The sequence below is a fragment of the Haliotis rufescens genome, unplaced genomic scaffold (genome assembly GCF_023055435.1).
Source record: "Haliotis rufescens isolate VD_foot unplaced genomic scaffold, xgHalRufe1.0.p SCAF_78, whole genome shotgun sequence".
Taxonomy (NCBI): domain Eukaryota; kingdom Metazoa; phylum Mollusca; class Gastropoda; order Lepetellida; family Haliotidae; genus Haliotis; species Haliotis rufescens.
Window position 1 is genome coordinate 356,394 of NW_025964370.1, and position 23,302 is coordinate 379,695.

At 46.3% G+C, this 23,302-nt stretch overlaps 1 protein-coding gene across 2 annotated transcripts in view; it reads right to left on the minus strand.

Annotated features, from left to right (window-relative positions):
- Positions 1 to 461: 461 nt before the first annotated feature.
- Positions 462 to 23,302, minus strand: part of LOC124121593 (phosphatidylinositol-3-phosphatase SAC1-like) — a 49,781-nt gene continuing 26,940 nt past the window's right edge. For both annotated transcript variants that reach the window (XM_048388725.1, XM_048388726.1), the window contains 13 exons: positions 23,011 to 23,104; positions 21,823 to 22,010; positions 17,952 to 18,038; positions 15,313 to 15,381; positions 14,677 to 14,756; positions 14,115 to 14,213; positions 13,699 to 13,837; positions 12,067 to 12,136; positions 11,817 to 11,889; positions 11,567 to 11,660; positions 6,205 to 6,306; positions 5,148 to 5,208; positions 462 to 4,635 (listed from right to left, as the gene is read on the minus strand). In XM_048388725.1, coding sequence (XP_048244682.1) covers positions 4,499 to 4,635; positions 5,148 to 5,208; positions 6,205 to 6,306; positions 11,567 to 11,660; positions 11,817 to 11,889; positions 12,067 to 12,136; positions 13,699 to 13,837; positions 14,115 to 14,213; positions 14,677 to 14,756; positions 15,313 to 15,381; positions 17,952 to 18,038; positions 21,823 to 22,010; positions 23,011 to 23,104 — 1,293 coding nt within the window. In that variant the 3' untranslated portion in view covers positions 462 to 4,498. The remainder of the gene's footprint in view (positions 4,636 to 5,147; positions 5,209 to 6,204; positions 6,307 to 11,566; positions 11,661 to 11,816; positions 11,890 to 12,066; positions 12,137 to 13,698; positions 13,838 to 14,114; positions 14,214 to 14,676; positions 14,757 to 15,312; positions 15,382 to 17,951; positions 18,039 to 21,822; positions 22,011 to 23,010; positions 23,105 to 23,302) is intronic.

Sequence of the window (23,302 nt, forward strand, 5' to 3'; positions counted from 1 at the left end):
TATTTAGGCGAATTATCTCTGAGTTGAACTTCCGTTCAGATGGTCTGAAGTCGACACTGCATGACGTCAGGTATTCCTGTATGGTCTCCTTCAGACTACTTATGGTTGGCGTGACAGTATCTGGTTCCCAGACACTATGACAACTGGCGTTATCCAAGACAATGACCCTGGGGTTGTTTAGATTGGAATTAGGCTATGATGATAAACACCAGGTTTTTTTTGGCCTTGAAAATTAGCTCACATCCATCAATAAGCCCCCATATCACTGTTCACGATTACGATGGACACAGCGACTAGGTACCTTTGCCTGATGGGACTTGTCCATCTGGTGGTAGCCACATGTAGTCAGTTGAATGATTTCTATTCACCCAGGGAAAGTAGGAGTATGATCCCCAGCATTGGGGTTGGACAATCAAGCAATCGCCATATGTTGAGAAACTACCAGAAAGACAAGACATACATATGATATATTCATTGTGTTTATTGGGTGAAAATATGACATAATGAAGGCATTTACACTTTGTACAAGCTCCTACAATATATTTACAGTCAACTTGATTGTGCTGAACTGTCGCCTGAACACTTCAACCTACTTACACACGGGATGTCACGGTACACCCAGCAACATTCCACATTGTCCAGTTTGTGCGTAAAAGGCTATATGTTCCACGTAGCCTGGCCGACACAAGGTCAACCCGTGAAGGTCACGCTATCAACAGTTTATGGTCAACATGATATACTTGCAAGACAACCTGATATACTATGTTTTGTGTTCCTGCAACTCAACAGTCTAGAAGATTTCCGGCTGTGTTACTGCAAATAGGTAGACATAGGTTTTCTAAATGGATACAGAATTAAACATAAACCAATACATGGGTGGGTGTATGGATGGATGGAGACTCCTGACACCCACAGTCACTACACCTCTGACTAGGAGATCCACGTTATTCAACAATTGCTGAACTGGGGACAAGACTCGGGCATAAATTCTTGCAAACTTTTAATCCGTTTTCATAACATAACACAGTAATTAAGTATAAATTGTTATGATGAGTCAAAAAAGACTATATAAGGCAGGAGTCATCTTCAGCTGCAGCCATTGTTACCAACTGATGCAACATTGTCTTGGAAAATCTTCATCAAAATTATGAGGCTCTTCTGACCACCTCCCCCAGTCCCTGAACTATGCAGGTCTTTCCACTCAGTACAAACTACTGACTATACCATCACCAATTTAGCCTTATTAACCATCTAGTTGATCAGTCATGCTAGCTGCATGTGCTAAATAATACAGATAAATTAAACCATATCTCAGTCAAGGTTAAGATAAAATCCTGAGCCCAAGACATAATAAATATATATATATACATGTGTCTGTCCACTGTGACTTGATGCAGATGTAAGCCCTGGACACAGACGAGGATCAGGTAGTCCACCACCCTACAGCACCTAGCTAGCCTCCAGTACAGGTAGATGTACCTTACAGCACCTAGCTAGCCTCCAATACAGGTAGATGTACCCTGCAGTAACTAGCTAGCCTCCAATACAGGTAGTAGTACCCTGCAGTACCTAGCTAGCCTCCATTACAGGTAGTCCACCACCCTACAGCACCTAGCTAGCCTCCAGTACAGGAAGATGTACCCTGCAGTAACTAGCTAGCCTCCAATACAGGTAGATGTACCCTGCACTTACTAGCTAGCATCCAATACAGGAAGATGTACCCTGCAGTAACTAGCTAGCCTCCAATACAGGTAGATGTACCCTGCAGTAACTAGCTAGCATCCAATACAGGTAGATGTACCCTGCAGTAACTAGCTAGCATCCAATACAGGTAGATGTACCCTGCAGTAACTAGCTAGCCTCCAATACAGGTAGATGTACCCTGCAGTACCTAGCTAGCCTCCAATACAGGTAGATGTACCCTGCAGTAACTAGCTAGCCTCTGATACAGGTAGATGTACCCTGCAGTAACTAGCTAGCCTCCAATACAGGTAGATGTATCCTGCAGTAACTAGCTAGCCTCCAGTACAGGTAGATGTACCTTACAGCACCTAGCTAGCCTCCAATACAGGTAGATGTACCCTGCAGTAACTAGCTAGCCTCCAATACAGGTAGTAGTACCCTGCAGTAGCTAGCTAGCCTCCATTACAGGTAGTCCACCACCCTACAGCACCTAGCTAGCCTCCAGTACAGGAAGATGTACCCTGCAGTAACTAGCTAGCCTCCAATACAGGTAGATGTACCCTGCACTTACTAGCTAGCATCCAATACAGGAAGATGTACCCTGCAGTAACTAGCTAGCCTCCAATACAGGTAGATGTACCCTGCAGTAACTAGCTAGCATCCAATACAGGTAGATGTACCCTGCAGTAACTAGCTAGCATCCAATACAGGTAGATGTACCCTGCAGTAACTAGCTAGCCTCCAATACAGGTAGATGTACCCTACAGCACCTAGCTAGCCTCCAATACAGGTAGATGTACCCTGCAGAAACTAGCTAGCCTCCAATACAGGTAGATGTACCCTGCAGTAATTAGCTAGCATCCAATACAGGTAGATGTACCCTGCAGTAACTAGCTAGCCTCCAATACAGGTAGATGTACCCTGCAGTAACTAGCTAGCCTCCAATACAGGTAGATGTACCCTGCAGTAACTAGCTAGCCTCCAATACAGGTAGATGTACCCTGCACTTACTAGCTAGCCTCCAATACAGGTAGATGTACCCTGCAGTAACTAGCTAGCTTCCAATACAGGTAGATGTACCCTGCAGCACCTAGCTAGCCTCCAATACAGGTAGATGTACCCTGCAGTACCTAGCTAGCCTCCAATACAGGTAGATGTACCCTGCAGTACCTAGCTAGCCTCCAATACAGGTAGATGTACCCTGCAGTAACTAGCTAGCCTCCAATACAGGTAGATGTACCCTGCAGTACCTAGCTAGCCTCCAATACAGGTAGATGTACCCTGCAGTAACTAGCTAGCCTCCAATACAGGTAGATGTACCCTGCAGTAACTAGCTAGCCTCCAATACAGGTAGATTTACCCTGCAGTAACTAGCTAGCCTCCAATACAGGTAGATGTACCCTGCAGTACCTAGCTAGCCTCCAATACAGGTAGATGTACCCTGCAGTAACTAGCTAGCCTCTGATACAGGTAGATGTACCCTGCAGTAACTAGCTAGCCTCCAATACAGGTAGATGTATCCTGCAGTAACTAGCTAGCCTCCAATACAGGTAGATGTACCCTGCAGTAACTAGCTAGCCTCCAATACAGGTAGATGTACCCTGCAGTAACTAGCTAGCCTCTGATACAGGTAGATGTACCCTGCAGTAACTAGCTAGCCTCCAATACAGGTAGATGTATCCTGCAGTAACTAGCTAACCTCCAATACAGGTAGATGTACCCTGCAGTTACTAGCTAGCCTCCAATACAGGTAGATGTACCCTGCAGTAACTAGCTAGCCTCTGATACAGATAGATATACAGGAAATATACTCATACCAACAAGTCAGTAACTATAGAGAGGCTTTGTATTCTACTGTCATCTGCGTGGAGGTCGGAGTGACCTACAGTTCCTGCTGTCTGTTGTGTGCAGCGGAGGTCAGAGTGACCTACAGTTCCTGCTGTCTGTTGTGTGCAGCGGAGGTCGGAGTGACCTACAGTTCCTGCTGTCTGTTGTGTGCAGCGGAGGTCAGAGCGACCTGCTGTTCCAGTGTGTTGGTACAGATCCTCCACACTGAGGGAGAACATGGCTACTACAGACAACAAGTGTCAGAATTAATTTAATTGTGTTAAAGGAATGTCACTGTTTAAATGTCAATACATCTGTCAATTTGACCCCAGATAGGACTACAAACAGGAAGAGCACAATAGACTCAGTGGTTCCGATTCCTGTTGTGTCCTTCACTTTGACACACATTCAATACTTTCAAGGTGTAATGTAGGAGTGTAAAGGTACTATCTGTAGTACGTTCACTGAGACTGAAACTATGAGATGTCAACCAGTAGTCCTACTACAGTCACAGAGGAACTACAGAATACGCTTTGTAAACCTGCATCAACTTGTTTAACAGTCGCTTCTCAAATCTCAATCCATGCCACAAAGTACAAAATTAAGGAAAATGTCTAAATGTTTTGTTTCATGACCCCTGTTCCATGACCCAGGAAATGAATTCATCCGGACACTTTTGTTCAGGCCTGCTGAAGACTCCGACTTTGTAAATGTCTTTGCCAGGGACATTAACGACAACAAATGAAATGTGTGACTGTTCAATGCCAAGAATGATAATGAAACTAATTTCTTTGAGAACAGATTACTAAAACCGCGCTGTTCTCATCTTGAATTACCAAAGTGTGTTTTACATAAAGCATGCCCGCACGTCATAGGGTGGGTTCAATCAACAGCATGATATCCATCCGGTGACCGCTAGTAGAGCATCGTCACAACACTGTAAAGCCTAAAGACTGCATCACACAATGAATATTCCCCGATCATATAGCTATTCTGTCTTAGTCTTGACTTGGGTGAGTTTGGGTTGGTCCACATATTCACTGCCGAATGCAAACATGACCGTCAAGGCAATCGCGGAGGCAGCTCCCCAGAAAAAGACATACATCACTTGTTCACTGAAGTGTTCTGTAAACAGAGTAAAGACATACATCACTTGTTCACTGAAGTGTTCTGTAAACAGAGTAAAGACATACATCACTTGTTCACTGAAGTGTTCTGTAAACAGAGTAAACACATACATCACAAGTTGTTTTAATGCCGCAGTTAGCAGTATTCCAGCAATATGATGGCAGTCTGCAAATAATTGAATCTGGAGCACACAATCCAGTGATTGATTGACATCATGATCATTGATCTACGGAATTGAGATACAATGACATGCATCAACCAGGTCAGGGAGTCTGACCACCCGATCTCGTTAATCGCCTCTGACAAGCATAGTTGCCTCTTACGGCAAGCGTGGGTTGCACATACTTGAGTCCCAGTGAACAGTTCGTGCACATTTCACTTTCCACCTGGCCCAGTTGAACCAAAGGACTAGGCATTGATGTTAATCTCGAGGTACATGCAACTCAAACGCTACTGAGTGATAGGTCTGGGGTGTATACTGATGACATCACCTTGGTGGCAATACTTACCATCTGGCAGCAGGATGCTGATCACAAACATCGCCATAGCAACCAGAAATATCACAGGTATCTACAAAAGAAGGAGGAATTAGCCTGGGGTGTAGAACTCGTGAACATCACATCCATCAGCAGTTACAGTCAACAGCAATGTCCTGTACCTACATCACATCCATCAGCAGCTACAGTCAACAGCAATGTCCTACCTACTGCTCTTAACTCTGACTACATCAGCCCCCATCTTGCCTGACTGACAGTACTGCTGTCCACTACTATCTACATCAGCCCCCATCTTGCCTGACTGCCAGTATTGCTGTACACTACCAACTACATCAGCCCCCATCTTGCCTGGCTGCCAGTATTGCTGTCCACTACTAACTACATCAGCCCCCACCTTGCCTGGCTGCCAGTATTGCTGTCCACTACTATCTACATCAGCCCCCATCTTGCTGGCTGCCAGTATTGCTGTACACTACCAACTACATCAGCCCCCATCTTGCCTGACTGCCAGTATTGCTGTCCACCTCTAACTACATCAGACCCCATCTTGCTGGCTGCCAGTATTGCTGTACACTACCAACTACATCAGCCCCCATCTTGCCTGGCTGCCAGTATTGCTGTCCACTACTATCTACATCAGCCCCTATCTTGCCTGACTGCCAGTATTGCTGTCCACTACTATCTACATCAGCCCCTATCTTGCCTGGCTGCCAGTATTGCTGTCCACTACTATCTACATCAGCCCCCATCTTGCCTGGCTGCCAGTATTGCTGTCCACTACTAACTACATCAGCCCCCACCTTGCCTGGCTGCCAGTATTGCTGTCCACTACTATCTACATCAGCCCCTATCTTGCCTGGCTGCCAGTATTGCTGTCCACTACTAACTACATCAGCCCCCATCTTGCCTGACTGCCAGTATTGCTGTCCACTACCAACTACATCAGCCCCCATCTTGCTTGATGCCAGTATTGCTGTCAGCTACATTCCTTATCAGGCACACAGTTTCACCTAATGGTGGCAACATGCCTGGTGTTTGAAGGTGGAACACAATGTTAGTCACAACTTACAGCATAAAACTTCCAGTCCCGCTCCACCGTGAGGGGGGAGGGTGTGGTCAGGCCCTCTGTCTCCTCCACTTGGTAGTTGCCCAGGAACAAATCAATGGCATCCTGCAACACCATCACACCATCATCACATCGATCGTTACTAGAGCACAATCACACACAATACAATTCCAGTACACAAACAAATCATCATCATCATCATCATCATCATCACACCTATACTTGATTGGTCACGTGATTTCCATGTGGAAAATGTTTACGACAGATGAAGTTAATGATTTTTTGTCTTTTTCCACTGCTACCGGCAACCATATTTGATTTCTGATCAAGATGCCTTGAACAACCTTGGTGACTATCTCACCCACCTCACGTTTCAGGCCTTGGATGCATTTGAGAAGAAGATTCCAATTTCATGATCAAAGATGGTGGCTACCTGGTGGCCATATTGAAATTCAAATTTCAAAAAACTAAACTAAGTTGAACCTCACAGTCACAAACATACACACAAAGCTCACAAGTTGATTACGCTGACAGATGGACTGACGAGTACCACGTGAGATCCAAATATTCGGAGTATTTTGGACAAAAATTGTAGAAAATTTGTAGAATTTTCCTATTCGGAATACTGTTATACCGAGGCTGTTGTCCCCCTCAACTGCTCTTATAGCGAAATCTTCCACAGAGATCTCAATTACGTCATGCAGCACGTGCGTAGCCACCTAGCTGCCATGTGACACCCTTCACTCTTGTCTCTTGCGAGAGCAAGTGCTCGGGGGACGGACGGGCGGGCAGCAGCCCAGTGGTAACGTATTACTTATAGAATATTCCGAATAGGAAAATTCTACAAATTACATTAACTAATACGTTACCACTGTTATACCGAGGCTGACTACCACAGTAGGCGGTGGGGAGCACCTACAACCCGAAACCTGACTGCTAGCGTTCCTTCCAACCAGCGGAAGTAACCAACAAGGCGGAAGCACTCGATGCGCATGCTCCCAGCTTGGCGTTACCATATAGGGATACCAAAGCACTGTCAAGCTCATACCGTAAGGCTCAATCGTCATTGCCAAAACGATTGGTGACTCCAAACGGCCCCACTGGATAGGTATTTCATCGCCGCAGCGGATGAGAACACAGTATCCGTGTGAGCTAAATCTTAGATCAGGTTAAACAGTCGAAAAGAGGGAAATTAATTTCATTCGGACCGTATATCCCGAGAACAAGCCTACTTAAGCGTGTGTAATAGGCGCGTGACCTAAATTCAATATTGGAAAGCATGCATTACAAGGTTGCAATACACGACAGACAATTAGGTTAATAATTGTCAAATCCAAATAAAGAAACACACAGAAGGCCGCACTCAGCTGTGGATGAGCGCGCTGGCTTGTGGGACCCCCACTCCCGTACCCACGGCTGTGGGAACGCTGGAGTAGACCCAGATTGACCACCGTGCAAGGTCTGAAGCCTGAGGAGTTCGGAATAGCGCCGGGCACACCCATTAGATGACCGCTTGTGCCGCGATCAGCGGCCCAAGACGGTGCACACCCTCCACGTCTTCATCAGAGACCCGTCTGAGGTAATGATTGGCAAAAACGCCAGTAACAACCCCGCAATATTCTGTGAACAGATATATTGGAGTGTAGGGCAAATGTTGCCGCTAGCTGGTAACCCCCGAGACCGGTACGCCAGATTGATGACAGAACGAAGCCATAACGCAATCGAGTTCCGAGTTATGTCAACCGTGCGATTAGGGTTACACGATATGAACAGACGGTCACGCCCTTGTCTGCATTCATTCGAAGCCTTAAGATAATACTTAAGGGCCCTAACCGGACACAGCGATCTGTCCTCGGTATCAGCAGGAGGTAAGATTTCTTTGAGGGATCTTACAGAGAATTCTCTCTCCGTTTGGCCAAATTTCTGATTCTTAGCGACGAAGCCCATGAGCAAGCCCAGGCGGACCGCTCCTTCGTCACCCCTATTGAATCGTACTTTGGTGACATCGAGTGCGTGTATTTCCGACACTCGTGCCGCTGTGGCAAAGGAGAGAAGAAATGCTATTTTCCAAGTCACATGTCGGAACGAAGCACTACCCAAGGGTTCATACGGAGCCTCCGTAAGTGATTGTAACACTAAGGAGAGCTCCCAGGCCGGTGCCCGAAGGCGGCCCTTTTTAAGATCTTGCTGTTTGAAACCCTTGATAATACCCCGAATCACCGGCTCTTTTGAGAGACTGGTACCCATAGCAACGTCCCGTACCATAGCAACGGACGAGACATAGTTGGCAATGGAACTCCCGGAGAGTTTCCGGGTCCCTCGTAAGTGAGACATGAAACGAGCAATATCCTGCACAGATTCCCCCTATCTGGCGAATGAATGTGATGTTTGCAACACCACTTCGTGAAAATAGCCCAACGTGCATTATGTACACCTTCTGGGTAGAATCACGATGCATACTAACCTATGCCCGAGACGCCCAACGAGAAAAACCTTTACTCCTCAGACGCTCGGTGACAACATCCACGCGTGCAGATTGAACTGCCCTGCGTTTGGATGAAGCTGACGGGTGTGAGGGTGGATCAGCAGATCCGGTCTCACAGGCAGTGGAAGTGGCGACTGCATGGCCTGGGCCAGCAAGTCGGGATACCACAATCTGTTCGGCCACATGGGCGCGATCAGTAACATTCGACAGCGAACTCCTCAGAGCCGGCTTAGAATGAGTGGTATTAACGCCGTCGGCGGGTAAGCATAAGCGTCCATGCCCGTCCAGTCTAACGCGAGAGCATCGTGATCGATGGCCCTCGGGTCCGGGACTGGTGATACAAACAACGGGAGTTGATTGTTGAACCTGGTTGCCATCGGACGACCCAAACGTTCGCACAGCCACTGAAACACCACTGGGTTTAGCATCCACTCCATGGGGCTCGGATCCCGAGGCCTCGATAGAGCGTCGGCCAGTACGTTCCGCACACCTGGGATGTGACGGGCGCGTACCTGGCACGGGACACGGTCCACCAGAGCGTAAAACTTGAACGCGAGATCGAGTAGCGAGTGACTGTGGGTTCCCCCCAGTTTGTTCACATAGGACACTACCGTCGTGTTGTCGGTCGCCAGCATGAGCCGGGCGTCGACGAGACGATGCTTCCAGTGATTGACTGCGTTTATCACTGCCTTGAACTCGAGGCAATTGATGTGAAAACCTTGTTCGTCTACGCACCACAGCCCCGAGCTCCCCTCCCCCTCTAGATGGGCGCCCCAGCCCACTAGAGAGGCGTCTGTATACAGGTTCAACGTGGCGCGGAAGGGCCGCATAGAGACACCTGATAAGACGTTGCAAGGGACCGTCCACCACTCCAGATGCGGTCGGAGCCGATCCGGGAGGGCGACGGTCGCACTGTTCTCCTCCTGTGCTAACAACTGGATTAGAAACCGTTGCAGCGGGCGGAGTTGGAGACAACCCCGAAAGGGCGGCAGGTTGCCCTTACCGGGGCCCTCAGAGCGGGACCTCTTCCCGGAGGAAGAAGACACCGACCCCTTGGACTTCCCGGCCACAGCATCCTGAGGGGCGCTCCGTTTAGGGGCACCACCCAGGCGTCTGTGCAGAGACCCAACCAGATCCAACGTATGCTGCGAAGCCGTGGCAGACGAAGCAGACTGCTGTTCTTTTAGAACACCAGGGATCCGATTGGCGGATTGGCGGGTTGGCGGAGTCCAACCCAGAAGAGGCAAGGTACGCTTGCCTCCTCAAAAAATGGCATGTGCCGGAAAGAAAGGCCGAAGCCCCGGCAACGTACTCAAGGGTTGCATTCAAACCGATCAAACAGTTGTAAATGCGCTGGTCTCGGTCCGTGGGGGAACCTCCGACCAGACTGGCCGCCGCCGCCAAGTAGGTGTCGCCATGTGACATAGCGAGCATGGAGTGCTGAGAGAGGTTGTCCATCTGCTGTAAAGTCGCTTGAGTGACTGTAGCAGCATGGGGGGCACGGACACCCAACCTCTCCACATGGGCCTCCGCGGTGGGACTTGATTCCGGGAAGGCCAAGTCATGCACCGGGAACGAACCCTTTCTCCACGATGGAGGAGGTAGCGGGAGTCCCCGACCGGAGGCCGCCGCGAAGGCTTTCTCCAGAGACGGCTTGATCGGCGAACTCGTCGAAAACCTCGGAGGAACCCACCGAGCCGTGGATTCCCCAGGGGTTCCGGCTGGGGCCGTGGCATGTCCTCAAAGAGGTCATACACCATGGCCACGCGGTCCTTAGTCGATAACGGGAGTATCGGCTCAGGGGAAGGACCGGTGACTACGGTAGCCGCCGCCGTACCCGTAGACCCCGCGTCCGAACCCGCACCGCCACCAAAGGGGCCGGGGACGGAACAACCAGGGCCTTATCCTGAGATAAGGCCGCCAGTTTGGAGTCCACCAATTGCGACAACAAAGCCGCGACGGAATCCCCGGACAGCCCAAGGGCCGCCAAGGGATCCGCCGCCTAGGAGGTAGTGCCCGCAATGGGCGCCCGACCGGATGAACCGGCCACCTCAGGGGTGATAGCAGAACGCACGTAGCGCCTGTATCGCGCAAAATCCTCAGGCCCCAGACCCTCGCACAGGGTGCACCGGGTGTCCTCGCAAGGGACCCGGCACCGCGGGCATCGATCGTGGGGATCCCGGGACGACAAAAACTTCTTACAAGCGCCGCAGCGCCTGGCAGCAGGAGTAGTCAGGGTGCTGGACAAATCCAATTCCATGTCAGACATTGTTCTTTGAACAAAAAGCAAAACATGGTTACAACACACACACCAAACATATTCACAAACGTAGATTTTCCGAAGAAAAACAAACCATAATAGTGAATACATAAAATACATATATTATAGAGATATATATATATATCATAATAGGTGATGCAAAAAAACACCCCACAATATACCACTAAAGATAGACGGAAAATACAAAGTGCCGCCGCCACACCCCCGTTAGTAGCGAAAAAAGGCGCGAAAATTTAGGCGGGAAAATTTTCTAAGCGCCGTATAACGAACGCCCCCGTATATTACAGTTTACTTAGGACGAAGAAACAGTAATAAATATCACCAAGGATAGCAGGAGGCTGGTAGAACACAGAGCAGTCTATGGATACGTCTTGCAAAGGCAAGCGAAGAGACAAGAGTGAAGGGTGTCACATGGCAGCTAGGTGGCTACGCACGTGCTGCATGAGGTAATTGAGATCTCTGTGGAAGATTTCGCTATAAGAGCAGTTGTGGGGGACAACAGCCTCGGTATAACAGTGGTAACGTATTACTTAATGTAATTATGCATGAACTGTGCTTCTTGTGAAAGCCTGTATGATGAGTCCTACTTCAGATCTCACCTGTCGGAAACCGTCCTGGAAGTTGTTGCGGAAGTACCTGATGAGGGAGTTCCAGCCATCCATCATCAGCCCCATCTTGGTCCTCCTCCCTGTCCTAGCAGCAGAAACACAAGCATCAGGTGACAACACCATACACGGTATTCTATTAACAGTCATTGTTTTTTCGTCAGTTAACAGAAAGTTAACAAAGTGTTAAGCATGTTGCCTGAGTTCAACAAGCCTTGTTCCTAACTCTAGTGCTTCTTCTTACCTTGTGAAGTCTGTCTTCAAGGCACCAGTTCCGGCATACTGCTTGGAGAGAGTGTCTGCATTGTCGGCCCACACTGCAACAAGGGAGAAAACTACGTCAGGATGTTATCATCACCTTCTACTCTTGCTGGCTTCAGTCCCATTGGGTAACTGCTTTTGGACATCAGAAATATTTTGTAGCAATGTTGTGTTCCACCTCAATACAATCATCAGAGGCTTGTTATGCAACGTCCTAGTAACAGATCACCTACCATTCTTGAAGACTGTGTCGAACTGACACTTCTCCGGGACCCGTGCTCCCTGTGCAAGGACTCCCAGTCTCTGAAACCAAACACGGACAGATTCTACACAGATTCTAATGCTTTCCTTTGTAGAATGACAGGCACGTTCACTTTTAATGTCTAACAGGGACCCACCACAAGCACAGTGTTAACCAGCTGCAAGTAGTGTCAACCAGCTGCAAGCACAGTGTCCCCTAGCTGCAAGTAGTGTCAACCAGCTGCAAGTACAGAGTCACCTAGCTGCAAGCAGTGTCTACTAGCTGCAAGAACAGTGTCCCCTAGCTGCAAGCAGTGTCAACAGGCTGCAAGCAGTGTCAACCAGTTGTAAACAGTGTTAACCAGCTGCAAGTAGTGTCAACCAGCTGCAAGCACAGTGTCCCCTAGCTGCAAGCAGTGCCAACAGGCTGCAAGCAGTGTCAACCAGTTATAAGCAGTGTTAACCAGCTGTAGGCAGTGTCAACCAGCTGTAAGCAGTGTCAACCAGCTGTAGGCAGTGTCAACCAGTTGCAAGCAGTGTCAACCAGCTGCAAGCAGTGTCCCCTAGCTGCAAGCAGTGTCAACCAGCTGCAAGCACAGTGTCCCCTAGCTGCAAGCAGTGTCAACCAGCTGCAAGCAGTTTTAACCAGTTTCAAGCAGTGTCAACCAGCTGCAAGCAGTTTCAACCAGTTGCAAGCAGTGTTAACCAGCTGCAAGCAGTGTCAACAGGCTGCAAGCATGGCATCAACCAGCTGCAAGCACAGTGTCCCCTAGCTGCAAGCAGTTTCAACCAGTTGCAAGCAGTGTCAACCAGCTGCAAGCAGTTTCAACCAGTTGCAAGCAGTGTTAACCAGCTGCAAGCAGTGTCAACAGGCTGCAAGCATGGCGTCAACCAGCTGCAAGCACAGTGTCCCCTAGCTGCAAGCAGTGTCAACCAGCTGCAAGCACAGTGTCCCCTAGCTGCAAGCAGTGTCAACCAGCTGCAAGCACAGTGTCCCCTAGCTGCAAGCAGTGTCAACCAGCTGCAAGCACAGTGTCCCCTAGCTGCAAGCAGTGTCAACCAGCTGCAAGCAGGGTCCCCTAGCTGCAAGCAGTTTCAACCAGTTGCAAGCAGTGTTAACCAGCTGCAAGCAGTGTCAACAGGCTGCAAGCATGGCGTCAACCAACTGCAAGCACAGTGTCCCCTAGCTGCAAGCAGTGTCAACCAGCTGCAAGCACAGTGTCCCCTAGCTGCAAGCAGTTTCAACCAGTTGCAAGCAGTGTTAACCAGCTGCAAGCAGTGTCAACAGGCTGCAAGCATGGCGTCAACCAACTGCAAGCACAGTGTCCCCTAGCTGCAAGCAGTGTCAACCAGCTGCAAGCACAGGGTCCCCTAGCTGCAAGCAGTTTCAACCAGTTGCAAGCAGTGTTAACCAGCTGCAAGCAGTGTCAACAGGCTGCAAGCACGGCGTCAACCAACTGCAAGCACAGTGTCCCCTAGCTGCAAGCACAGTGTCCCCTAGCTGCAAGCAGTGTCAACCAGCTGCAAGCACAGTGTCCCCTAGCTGCAAGCAGTGTCAACCAGCTGCAAGCACAGTGTCCCCTAGCTGCAAGCAGTGTCAATCAGCTGCAGGAATTGGGACCTACCTGGAGCTGGTCAAGTAGGTTATCTTTAGCCAGAAGACTCTGGACAACGTTGGTGCGGTCCAAACAGTCCATGCAGTTGGTTCTGAATACACCCTGTTGTGACGACACCACACTACCGTCCTTCCCATGCATGAAGTACCTGCCACAAGGAAACAGCAAACACCTCACATCTGAGGTTTCAAGAATATCTAAAGAGTGGTACTGAACTATGATAGGAATACTTGAAGTGATAGGTCATCATCTATGATCTTAAACTTCATCATTCGAGAAAAAGTCTGACTGATTGGCTGTACATATTGCGTATCTTAAAAACTTTGAAGGTGTTTTGAATGGTTAAACATTTAGTAAAGTATTTCAGATCAACCTTTTCTCGCCACAATAAATTATTATATCAGGGCACAATGTCGGACACCTACCCAAACTGTCTCCTCTCCTCAGCCAGCTTGTCTGTGAGTATGGACAGGCGGTCCCATCGCATCTTGCTGCACTCCTTGTGGAAGTCAAAAGACTCGTATCTGTATTCAGAGTGAGTGAGTGAGTGAGAGATTTTGGTTTAACACCACTTTGAACAGTATTCCAGTTATTCTCGGTGTGTCAGCTTAATGTGGGAGGAATGCCAAAGTGATGCAGGCCTCAGACGTTTACCACTTTGGTGAAACCCACGAGCACGGGTAGGTTGCTGAAAAACCTAGAAACATAATCGGTGTGAACCGGGTTTCGAACCCACAATCATAGACATGGGCGGATACAGAGGGGGGGTGCGGGGGTGCGCACCACCCCTTTTTATTTCGAAAAAAATCTTTATTTCTGTATAAATTACCACCAAAGACAATAAATAGATCTTAATTGTGCACCCCCCCTTTTCAAAAAAGCTGTATCCGCCCATGATAGAGCTGTATATACCAGGTGACAGAGACGCTATTGGTGAACTTGATTGTCATATTGTATCTGCATGTGTGACAGATGCTGTCGGTATACCTGATGTTAGAGTTCTGGGAGTTGACCACTGTCTGGGCGAAAGCTTGTTCCATCTGAAGCTCATAGCCTTTCTGGTTAACCTGAAAAAAGTCAAAACATGAAGGCCAAAATCTACTTTCCTGGTGCTGGTGATCCCGCCCCAGACTACACCTAGTTCATGTGGATAGAGAGCCATGGGGCCACTGTTCACAGATGATAATTTTTTTAAAAATCCAAAACTACGAAAAGGCTCCAGTTCAGCGCTAGGTGTATCTATGTGCCAACTTTGGTGAAGAAATATTGTACGGTGTTCAAGATTTGCTCCAGAAATGAGCACTACCGCCATTTTCAGCCTAAGTCAGAGTTTGTTCCCATATAAAGTCAAAAAATATTTTTGTTAAAAAACCCAAACTATCAAAAGGCACCAGTTCACCACTAGACCTATCCATGTGCCAAGTTTGGTGAAAAATTATTGTATGTTTTTCACAATCTGCTCAGGAAACAACATCTTGCACAGACAGACGGATGGACAATGTCCATTTTAATACCCCTAGCAAAATGTTAAAGTTTTTTTGTGTGTGTACAAAAACATCCATAAGTGTAGAGCGTTGTATTGGTTACATATGGCCATGTTGTCGATGTGCAGGAATCACTTACGAGATTAATGAGAACTTGTTTCCCATAGTTGTAAATCTGATCGTCAAAGTGCCGCTGGAAGCCATCCATCTAAAACATGACGGAACTGGATCAATATTTGAAAGTCATCATTTGAAATGAACAACAGAGCTCCAGATAACATTTTGAGCAATTGAGTTTTTACTCAGTTTTAATTGGGTTATTACATTTTTCATTGGGTAACAAATATTTTTTCACTCATCTATTCATCACTCTATTGGGATTTTCCCAAAATTAGTGAACATTTTAAGATTTAAAAAAATGAATTAATGATTTAGATGTATTTATAACTGATTGGAATATTTAGGCTAGTAAATTAGCTCGTAATTATGTTTAGGAAATTAGCTCCTTTGTACTAGGCTGAAAAAGCTTCATTGGGTATTTACGTAAGCTGTTTTTATACATTTGAGTTTTTCATTTGAAGAATGCGTTTCTGTATGCAAGTTAATTGAAGTAATTGGGTTTGGAATATTTTGGGGGGTATTTTACGCAAATACGCTGCTTATCTGTAGCTTTATAACAAGTTCAAGAAACATGCCTATTTGACACAGTTTGTGTTGAAAACTCGCAAACAGACTTCCCAACTGTGGCTCAGCGTGTCTATCCCTATGTAGCAACCATTGTGACCAACAAATCCCCACAGGGTTAAGGCTTCACCCGACAAATGTAGCTTCAGACCTGAAAATCAATTTTCTTGTAAATATCAAACAATAGTTATCATTACGTGTAATTCTCAGAATACTAGCCCTGTTACATCACAGACATAAACTCCTGTTGTGGGTGGGAGGGGCAATGAGATTTGTCCACTGAAGGAGAAACAGCATCCCTGGCATCCACCTCTTGACGCCTCAGTGTCTGTCGCCGAAAACCCAATCCATGGAGACACCCTGCCTTCGTAGGAGATGATGCAATATTTTAATAGACGATCTCAGTCCCAGACATGGCGAACTTGTCCAACTTTTCAACTTTTGAGACTTTTGAGACCGCAGGAAGTGGACCTTGTCTTGTTCAGGCTTGAGACATGTTATTTGGTGGGGCACGTAGACGTTATTTGGTGGGGCACGTAGACATGTTATTTGATTGGGCACACATACATGTTATTTTTGTTGCACTTTTAACATCAAGGATGTGTGGCACCAACTACTGTTTATGTTCTTAACACTCCCTCGATCTACCAGTGTCAGCAAGGAAGATTGTCTGGACCTAGTTTTTTTTTTTTTTTTTTTGTTTAATGCCGCACTCAGCAATATTCCAGCTATAGGACGGCAGACTGTAAATAAGAGTGTCTGGACCAGACAATTCATTGATTGACATCATGAACCTGGACACAGGCAATTGTGATACGATGACATGCATCAACTAGGTCAGCAAGTCTGACCATCCGATCCCGTTCGTTGCATAGTCACCTCTTACGACAAGCATGGGTTGCTGAAGACCTATTCTACCCTGGACCTTCACGGGGGACAATCATGGGTTGCTGAAGACCTATTCTACCCCGGACCTTATCGGGGGACAAGCATGGGTTGCTGAAGACCTATTCTACCCCGGACCTTATCGGGGGACAAGCATGGGTTGCTGAAGACCTATTCTACCCCGGACCTTATCGGGGGACAAGCACGGGTTACTGAAGACCTATTCTACCCCCGACCTTATCGGGGGACAAGCATGGGTTGCTGAAGACCTATTCTACCCCGGACCTTCACGGGGGACAAGCATGGATTACTGAAGACCTATTCTACCCCAGATCTTCACGGGGGACAAGCATGGGTTGCTGAAGACAAGCATGGGTTACTGAAGACCTATTCTACCCTGGACCTTCACGGGGGACAAGCGTGGGTTGCTGAAGACCTATTCTACCCCAGATCTTCACGGGGGACAAGCATGGGTTGCTGAAGACCTATTCTACCCCAGATCTTCACGGGGGACAAGCATGGGTTGCTGAAGACAAGCATGGGTTGCTGAAGACCTATTCTACCCTGGACCTTCACGGGGGACAAGCATGGGTTGCTGAAGACCTATTCTACCCAGATCTTCATGGGGGACAAGCATGGGTTGCTGAAGACATATTCTACCCCAGATCTTCAAGGGGGACAAGCATGGGTTGCTGAAGACCTATTCTACCCCAGATCTTCACGGGGGACAGGCATGGGTTGCTGAAGACCTATTCTAACCTGGACCTTCACGGATCAGTCTGTATCTTTATGTTTACAAGATCTTGACTTTACAGCAAGAACACGTAACTTGTGCTGAGTAGTGATCAACTGTTTTACTGATGACACCAGCACACATAGGAAAAACAAATTAGATGAGTTGGCAGTGAGTGAGTGAGTGAGTGAGTGAGTGAGTGAGTGAGTGAGTGAGTATGGTTTTTACGCCGCTTTTAGCAATATTCCAGCAATATCATGGTGGGGAACACCAGAAATGGGCTTCACACATTGTACCCCTGTCGGGTCTTCGGCGTGACAAGCGAACGCTTTAACCACTAGGCTACCCAACCGCCCCGGCAGTGAAGAGACATCTGTTGAAAATCTAAAAGATTTTATAGTGTGATGAAAGCCCAAACAGGAAATTATGGCTATGATGTAACAGAGGTCAGGTATTCACAGGAAGGACGGCCTTACATGATTAGTGGCACTGTTGATGACTGGCAGGGGCATCCGCTTCAGGTTGGGTTTCTGGCTCCAGAACAGGGGGATGGAGCCACGCGTCTAAACACAGGAAAAACACAGAGTCATAACACAAGCCTATTAACACATAGCTTATTGAACGCCATGTCTACTACAGTAACATCACTCTGAGCATCTAGTAGTGTAAACACTGGGACAGATGTGTTTCAAAGATGCTACCTGCCAAACACCAAATAAACAAATAACGGAACGATGCCACATATTGGAAATAAATGTGTACTGCCAAAAGTAGCTCCACAATTAAGAACACTAACAAGAAATAGCTCCACAATCATGAACACTAACAAGAAATAATTCCACAAATATGAGAAATAACCAACACTTTAGCTACAACTTATTTATACCAAAACTGCTTGCACGTTATCCGAGTAATGCCCTGCCGAAAACTGTCAACCAAGCTGCTGTGTAATGTTATGGCTAATTTGCATACATATCAGAGTTTCAGACGGCTGTCGGTCACCGGTCATAGAACGATAACATACGTATCAGAGTTTCAGATGGCAGTTTGTCACCGGTCATAGAACGATAACAAACGTATCAGAGTTTCAGATGGCAGTTTGTCACCGGTCATAGAACGATAACATACGTATCAGAGTTTCAGATGGCAGTTTGACACCGGTCATAGAACGATAACAAACGTATCAGAGTTTCAGATGGCAGTTTGTCACCGGTCATAGAACGATAACATACGTATCAGAGTTTCAGATGGCAGTTTGTCACCGGTCATAGAACGATAACAAACGTATCAGAGTTTCAGATGGCAGTTTGTCACCGGTCATAGAACGATAACAAACGTATCAGAGTTTCAGACGGCTGTCGGTCACCGGTCATAGAACGATAACAAACGTATCAGAGTTTCAGATGGCAGTTTGTCACCGGTCATAGAACGATAACAAACGTATCAGAGTTTCAGATGGCAGTTCGTCACCGGTCATAGAACGATAACATACGTATCAGAGTTTCAGATGGCAGTTTGTCACCAGTCATAGAACGATAACAAACATATCAGAGTTTCAGACGGCTGTCGGTCACCGGTCATAGAACGATAACATACGTATCAGAGTTTCAGATGGCAGTTTGTCACCGGTCATAGAACGATAACATACGTATCAGAGTTTCAGATGGCAGTTTGTCACCGGTCATAGAACGATAACATACGTATCAGAGTTTCAGATGGCAGTTTGTCACCGGTCATAGAATGATAACATACGTATCAGAGTTTCAGATGGCAGTTTGTCACCGGTCATAGAACGATAACAAACGTATCAGAGTTTCAGATGGCAGTTTGTCACCGGTCATAGAACGATAACATACGTATCAGAGTTTCAGATGGCAGTTTGTCACCGGTCATAGAACGATAACAAACGTATCAGAGTTTCAGATGGCAGTTTGTCACCGGTCATAGAACGATAACATACGTATCAGAGTTTCAGATGGCAGTTTGTCACCGGTCATAGAACGATAACAAACGTATCAGAGTTTCAGATGGCAGTTTGTCACCGGTCATAGAACGATAACAAACATATCAGAGTTTCAGATGGCAGTTTGTCACCTGTCATAGACCGATAACAAACGTATCAGAGTTTCAGATGGCAGTTTGTCACCAGTCATAGACCGATAACACACGTATCAGAGTTTCAGACAGCTGTTGGTCACCGGTCATAGACCGATAACACACGTATCAGAGTTTCAGACAGCTGTTGGTCACCGGTCATAGAACGATAACAAACGTATCAGAGTTTCAGATGGCAGCTTGTCACCGGTCATAGACAGATAACATACGTATCAGAGTTTCAGATGGCAGCTTGTCACCAGTCATAGACAGATAACATACGTATCAGAGTTTCAGTTGGCTGTTGGTCACCGGTTATAGACAGATAACACACGTATCAGAGTTTCAGATGGCAGCTTGTCACCAGTCATAGACCGATATCATACGCATCAGAGTTTCAGATGGCAGCTTGTCACCAGTCATAGACCGATAACATACGTATCAGAGTTTCAGATGGCAGCTTGTCACCAGCCATAGACCGATAACATACGTATCAGAGTTTCAGATGGCAGCTTGTCACCAGTCATAGACCGATAACATACGTATCAGAGTTTCAGATGGCAGCTTGTCACCGGTCATAGACAGATAACATACGTATCAGAGTTTCAGATGGCAGCTTGTCACCAGTCATAGACAGATAACATACGTATCAGAGTTTCAGTTGGCTGTTGGTCACCGGTTATAGACAGATAACACACGTATCAGAGTTTCAGATGGCAGCTTGTCACCAGTCATAGACCGATATCATACGCATCAGAGTTTCAGATGGCAGCTTGTCACCAGTCATAGACCGATAACATACGTATCAGAGTTTCAGATGGCAGCTTGTCACCAGCCATAGACCGATAACATACGTATCAGAGTTTCAGATGGCAGCTTGTCACCAGCCATAGACCGATAACATTTCATTTGACAGATGGTTTGTTTAACTAGTCGAACTTTTGACCAATAGAAATGCTAAGCAAGGTGTCATATGTGTCATATGTGTCATATTTCATAAACAAGTAAATAGTTAGGATTAGTCCTACATACCATATTGATTTAATAGAACATTACACAGCCATCAAAATTTGTAATAAAAATAAAAAAAGTGTGTGTCTTTGCATCATACTTTCTGCATCATTGGGAAACACTGTCAAGGGTGATATAGTTAAAAGTCAAGCACTTTTCTTATCTATCTCAAAGTTCAATGGCCAGGACGTATGTATTCATCCAATCACAAACGGTATTGCATTGATTTGTTGTGTCACACTGACCTCTGTTGTGTCACACTGACCTCTGTTGTATTCTTCGTGTGATCAACAACAAGCCTAGCTGTCAGGTTTTTTTAGTTGTTTTTGAGAATTGTTTTGAACAAATTCTATCCATTTTAACTATAATCACTTGAACTCTATTTTTCACTCCATTATCATGATGTCCCCGGTCTGTCCCACTGTTAATGGAACACCTCTGGATTCAGCATATGATCATGCCATGCATAAAAAACAGAGTAACCGTTACAGTAGCCTTATGAACATGAACACCTACCTGTACAAACATGAACACACATCTGTACAAACATGAACACATACCTGTACAAACATGAACACACACCTGTACAAACATGAACACACACCTGTACAAACATGAACACCTACCTGTACAAACATGAACACACACCTGTACAAACATGAACACACACCTGTACAAACATGAACACCTGCCTGTACAAACATGAACACACACCTGTACAAACCTGAACACATACCTGTACAAACATGAACACACACCTGTACAAACATGAACACACACCTGTACAAACATGAACACATACCTGTACAAACATGAACACATACCTGTACAAACATGAACACACACCTGTACAAACATGAACACATACCTGTACAAACATGAACACCTACAGGTACAAACATGAACACATACCTGTACAAACATGAACACATACCTGTAAAAACATGAACACACACCTGTACAAACATGAACACCTACCTGTACAAACATGAACACACATCTGTACAAACATGAACACACACCTGTACAAACATGAACACATACTTGCACAAACATGAACACACACCTGTACAAACATGAACACACACCTGTACAAACATGAACACACACCTGTACAAACATGAACACACACCTGTACAAACATGAACACCTACTTGTACAAACATGAACACACACCTGTACAAACATGAACACACACCTGTACAAACATGAACACACACCTGTACAAACATGAACACACACCTGTACAAAAGAGCATCTGATGCCATCACATTGCACAATTTGTTCAGTTTCTACGAAGTTGGCGACCTGGCCCTCAGTGTCTACTCCACGGACGTAGAATCGGGTCCCAGCTCGATATATACACCTTCGGGAGATGACGATGTAGTCAAAGCTCTTGTTGTTGATGCTGGTGGAGTTGATGCTGAGGACTGGCACGTTGAGGAAAATGTGAAATGCATTGTTGCGGGCTAGTTGTAGTGCACTGTGTATTGATGAGGGCTAGTTGTAGTGTACTGTGTATTTATGAGGACTAGTTGTAGTGTAGTGTGTATTGAGGACTAGTTGTAGTGTACTGTGTATTGATGAGGGCTAGCTGTAGTGTACTGTGTATTAATGAGGGCTAGTTGTAAGGTACTGTGTATTGATGAGGGCTAGCTGTAAGATACAGTGTATTGATGAGGGCTAGTTGTAGTGTACTGTGTATTGATGAGGGCTAGCTGTAGTGTACTGTGTATTGATGAGGGCTAGTTGTAAGGTACTGTGTATTGATTAGGGCTTGTTGTAAGGTACAGTGTATTGATGAGGGCTAGCTGTAGTGTACTGTGTATTGATGAGGGCTAGTTGTAAGGTACTGTGTATTGATGAGGGCTAGTTGTAAGGTACTGTGTATTGATGAGGGCTAGTTGTAGTGTACTGTGTATTGATGAGGGCTAGCTGTAGTGTACTGTGTATTGATGAGGGCTAGTTGTAAGGTACTGTGTATTGATGAGGGCTAGTTGTAGTGTACTGTGTATTGATGAGGGCTGGTTGTAGTGTACTGAGTTTTCAGGGCTAGTTGTTGCGTACTGTGTATTGATGAGAGCTAGTTGTAGTGTACTGTGTATTGAGGGCTAGTTGTAGTGTACTGTGTATTCAGGGCTCGTTGTAGTGTACTGTGTATTCAGGGCTAGTTGTAGTGTACTGTGTATTGATGAGAGCTAGTTGTAGTGTACTGTGTATTGATGAGAGCTAGTTGTAGTGTACTGTGTATTGAGGGCTAGTTGTAGTGTACTGTGTATTCAGGGCTAGTTGTAGTGTACTGTGTATTGAGGGCTAGTTGTAGTGTACTGTGTATTCAGGGCTAGTTGTAGTGTACTGTGTATTCAGGGCTAGATGTAGTGTACTGTGTATTGAGGGCTAGTTGTAGCATACTGTGTATTGAAAGGATACAGCCATGCACCATGGGAAGGCAGTATTGCCCCAGTTCTGGTTGCTGGGCCAACTCTCTGAGGATGTGACCATTCCACACAAACCTTTGGTCGGCCTGCCAATCAAAATACAACACAAATCTAAACCAGCTGACACTGACTTGTTAAATTACTGGTGTGACAGGGGACCGCCACTTACATAATTTAAAAAAAATTAAAAAATTAGAATTCTAAAATGTCCTTTTTCTCAAAGTAGAAGAATAACCTTTTGTTTATACAAAAAGATGACAGTAGCTGATGCTATTGTAACTCCT